The 3,046-nt window shown below is 44.8% G+C and overlaps 1 protein-coding gene across 1 annotated transcript; it reads right to left on the bottom strand.

The window, feature by feature from the left end:
- Window positions 1–240: 240 nt before the first annotated feature.
- Window positions 241–2,755, bottom strand: LOC120649866. The gene is made up of 2 exons (XM_039926777.1): window positions 2,475–2,755; window positions 241–566 (listed from the first exon to the last, which is right to left on the bottom strand). Exons 1-2 carry the CDS (start codon window positions 2,627–2,629, stop codon window positions 491–493), a joined length of 231 nt encoding a protein of 76 aa, XP_039782711.1. The 5' UTR covers window positions 2,630–2,755; the 3' UTR covers window positions 241–490.
- Window positions 2,756–3,046: the final 291 nt, after the last annotated feature.

Below are 3,046 nucleotides of genomic sequence, written 5' to 3'. Positions count from 1 at the left end.
AAAGTCAGTACAGTAAACCAACCGTATGTGAATTGTCCAACCGTATTTGAATTACATGTTACAGAACAGTTCAGTTAATCTGGCTATATTCTGATGCGCAAAGGCCGACTTCATCCTGAAAGCAAGTCTTTGTTTCTCCAATTACTAATACAGCGATATCAGGATTTGGGCTACTGCACTTAACCTAGTAACAATGTTTAACTAGGAGGAGAAATCAAATAGCTATATTGTTGCTGAAAGTAAAATGGTAAGATAGCAAATATGCTTCATGTAAGGAAACAATTATGTCTGCTTTACTGTATAAGGCATCCAAACACCAAAATTACCAGCAAACATGTAGATTAGCTAGGCACAAGGATATCATAAAGAACATTGTTTAGCTGCTCCACAGAGATCTAGTTTCCTTATGTTCAAATGCAAACATAATTTCACCGTGCATCTACTTAAGGACTAAAAGATTCTATCACACCATTCACATAAACAACTCCAATCAGTGATTGTCTTCCTTTGGCTTCTCCTTGGGGGTCGTCGAGTCAAGTTTCTTTGGAGCTGCTTCTTTTGCAGACCTGCAGCGTTGTTTGATTCATGTAAGCAATCAAAGCAAGAGCTGAAAGCATCCTGGTACTCACAAGGAACTGAAAAAAAATGCACCGTAACTATTATGTTAGTTCAAGTAGTATGGATCTTCTAGGTAATCAGGTTTAAAAAAAAAAGCAATCGCTCCATGCTACTCCAAAGGCATCGATTCTTTCAAACACCAAAGCTAAATCATACAACAGTTCCACAGCAGTAGGACAATACTCAGTAAGATATACTTTTTATAAGTTGATGCAGTAATGCAGTTGTTGTGTTTTCTTTTTCTGAACGGTGTGAGCAACTCTAGCTATGTTTTAAAAAAGGTAACTGGAATTCACTATCTAGTGGGGTAGTCAAATATGTAAGTATGCAAGCAGTGTAACACTACACATGTTGATGTATTCAGATTTCAGAGTGCAATGTTTTGTACATATTCCAGATGCATAGCTCAGTGGAAAAACAGGACCTTCAATATATTTGTGGATTCTCATAAAATTGCACTACGAGATTAAGTGCTTTTTTTTGTAAGTGCCAGCACACACATATATAATATCTTTGATGATTTGATCAGAACCAAATGGTGGGTCAAACCTTGGCCCAACCCAAGTTGTACCCAGCATTAGCTGTGCCAAACAAAACCCATGCCAAATTAGAACCAAATAACATTTGTGTAGTGTGGCCTAAGGTTGGGCGGCCAAGTGGCTAGCCCAGCCCGATGGCACCCCCCAGGTGGAGGGTTCGAGCCCCGTCGGGGACGAATTTACTCCACTTGGGGGGGAAAAAACACTCGCTGTGCTCCCGTGTGCTTGGGCTGGCTGGTCCGACACTGGGCTGTGGATTCCGACCCAGTTGAACGGTGCCGCCTGGGGGCTGGTCCGACGTTGGGGGGCGGCAGTTCCGGCCGGTGGAACGGTGCCGCCAGGCCCAAGCCCGGAAAGAGCCGGGGTTCGGGGGGTTTCTCGGCCGGGGTCAACCTGGCCTCTTCTTAATAGAATGCTGCGGGGGCGGTCTTTCCCCCGCCCGGTCGAGTTTTTAACATTTGTGTAGTGTGGGGTACCGGGTACCTGGATGGATACCACTAGTTAAATCATGCCACCACAACTCCGTGAAATTAGGTTTCACGTTGAAAATCATGCCACTCAATGGCATGGATTTCAACATGAAATCCAACTTCGTGAAATTGTAGTGGCATGGATCCAACTGACCCTTAAATCAAATGGGGAACAAGTGAATCTCCAAATGAAAACAAAACCTTGTGTTACTAGAATGCTGCAAAATCACAAATTAAAGGAATTTGATAGGGATCTGTTCAAGAAAAAAAGGGAAAGGAAAATAATTGGTACGGGCCATCAAATAAACCATGTTGATTCACAAAAATACAATCCAAAATCCAGATCAATCTTCTTATGATTTACAATGTTTCGATATGCACGGTCGTGATCCCAACCCAAACTTTTCTAAAATCCAGTAGTGAGATGTGCTATGCTTCCAATAGACATACAGATCCCCGCAAAGGATTTCAAAATACAGCAAAAACGTCTAGGTCCTCAGCTCATTACAATTCTGATCCACCACTGAAGTAACCAATCCATGATTGCCAGACAATGTGCAACAATCATGCTAGAATCTGCCAGTCAAACAGCCATTCCAAATTATCAATCATCTAATAGAACAAGCAACTTCATATCAATCAGCAACGCCCATATTTTCCGATGCATCAAACTCTTGGCGCACTCCGATGTCAGAGAATCGGGGGGCAATTTGATCCTGAAATGACCCCTAAACCTAAACAGCGAATTCGATACTGGAGATAACCCCGAGCAAAGTTAACCTCGCATTCCATACAAATCAGACGGCGCATAGCAGAAACGCAAGGGCGCACGGCGTAAGCGGCTTACTTGGATGCGGCGGAGGCGGTGTCCTCCTCGAGCCACTGCCGGAGCTGGCGCGCGTTGCGGCGGAAGACGGCGCCGGACCTGCGGATGTCGGTGGTGAAGAGGAGCACCCCCGCGCCCACCACCGCCACAGTCACGATGAAGTTGGTCAGCGCCATCGCTCTCCCGTCGAGATCGGGGGTGTTCCTGCCGGCGGCGGCGCTTACTCCGGCGTGTGACGGCTGCCTCTTGGTCCGTGGGAGGCCGAATCTTTGCGGGAACTGGGGGATCCTGGAAGCAATTGTGCTCAGCAGTGTGACTGGGCCGGCGTGACCTGGGCTGCGATTATTTTCTAGCAGCTGGGCTCCATGAGTTTCGGTTGCATCGGCCCGAAACTGGGTGTATGGTCCATGAAAATAAGCAGACCAAAATATGTGAGGGGAAAATTTTAAGAAAAAAATTTGGTTTACACCTTCGAACTATCACAAAAGTCCAATTTTCAATCTTCAACTATGAAACCAGATAACAGAGGTCATCCAATGGTTTTGAAGGTGTTTTTTCATTTTTTTAAATATTCAAATTTAAACTAAAATATC

This window comes from Panicum virgatum, chromosome 9K, assembly GCF_016808335.1.
Source record: "Panicum virgatum strain AP13 chromosome 9K, P.virgatum_v5, whole genome shotgun sequence".
Classification (NCBI taxonomy): domain Eukaryota; kingdom Viridiplantae; phylum Streptophyta; class Magnoliopsida; order Poales; family Poaceae; genus Panicum; species Panicum virgatum.
The sequence above is the reverse complement of the archived record's forward strand: the minus strand, read 5'-3'. Positions and strand labels throughout refer to the sequence as shown.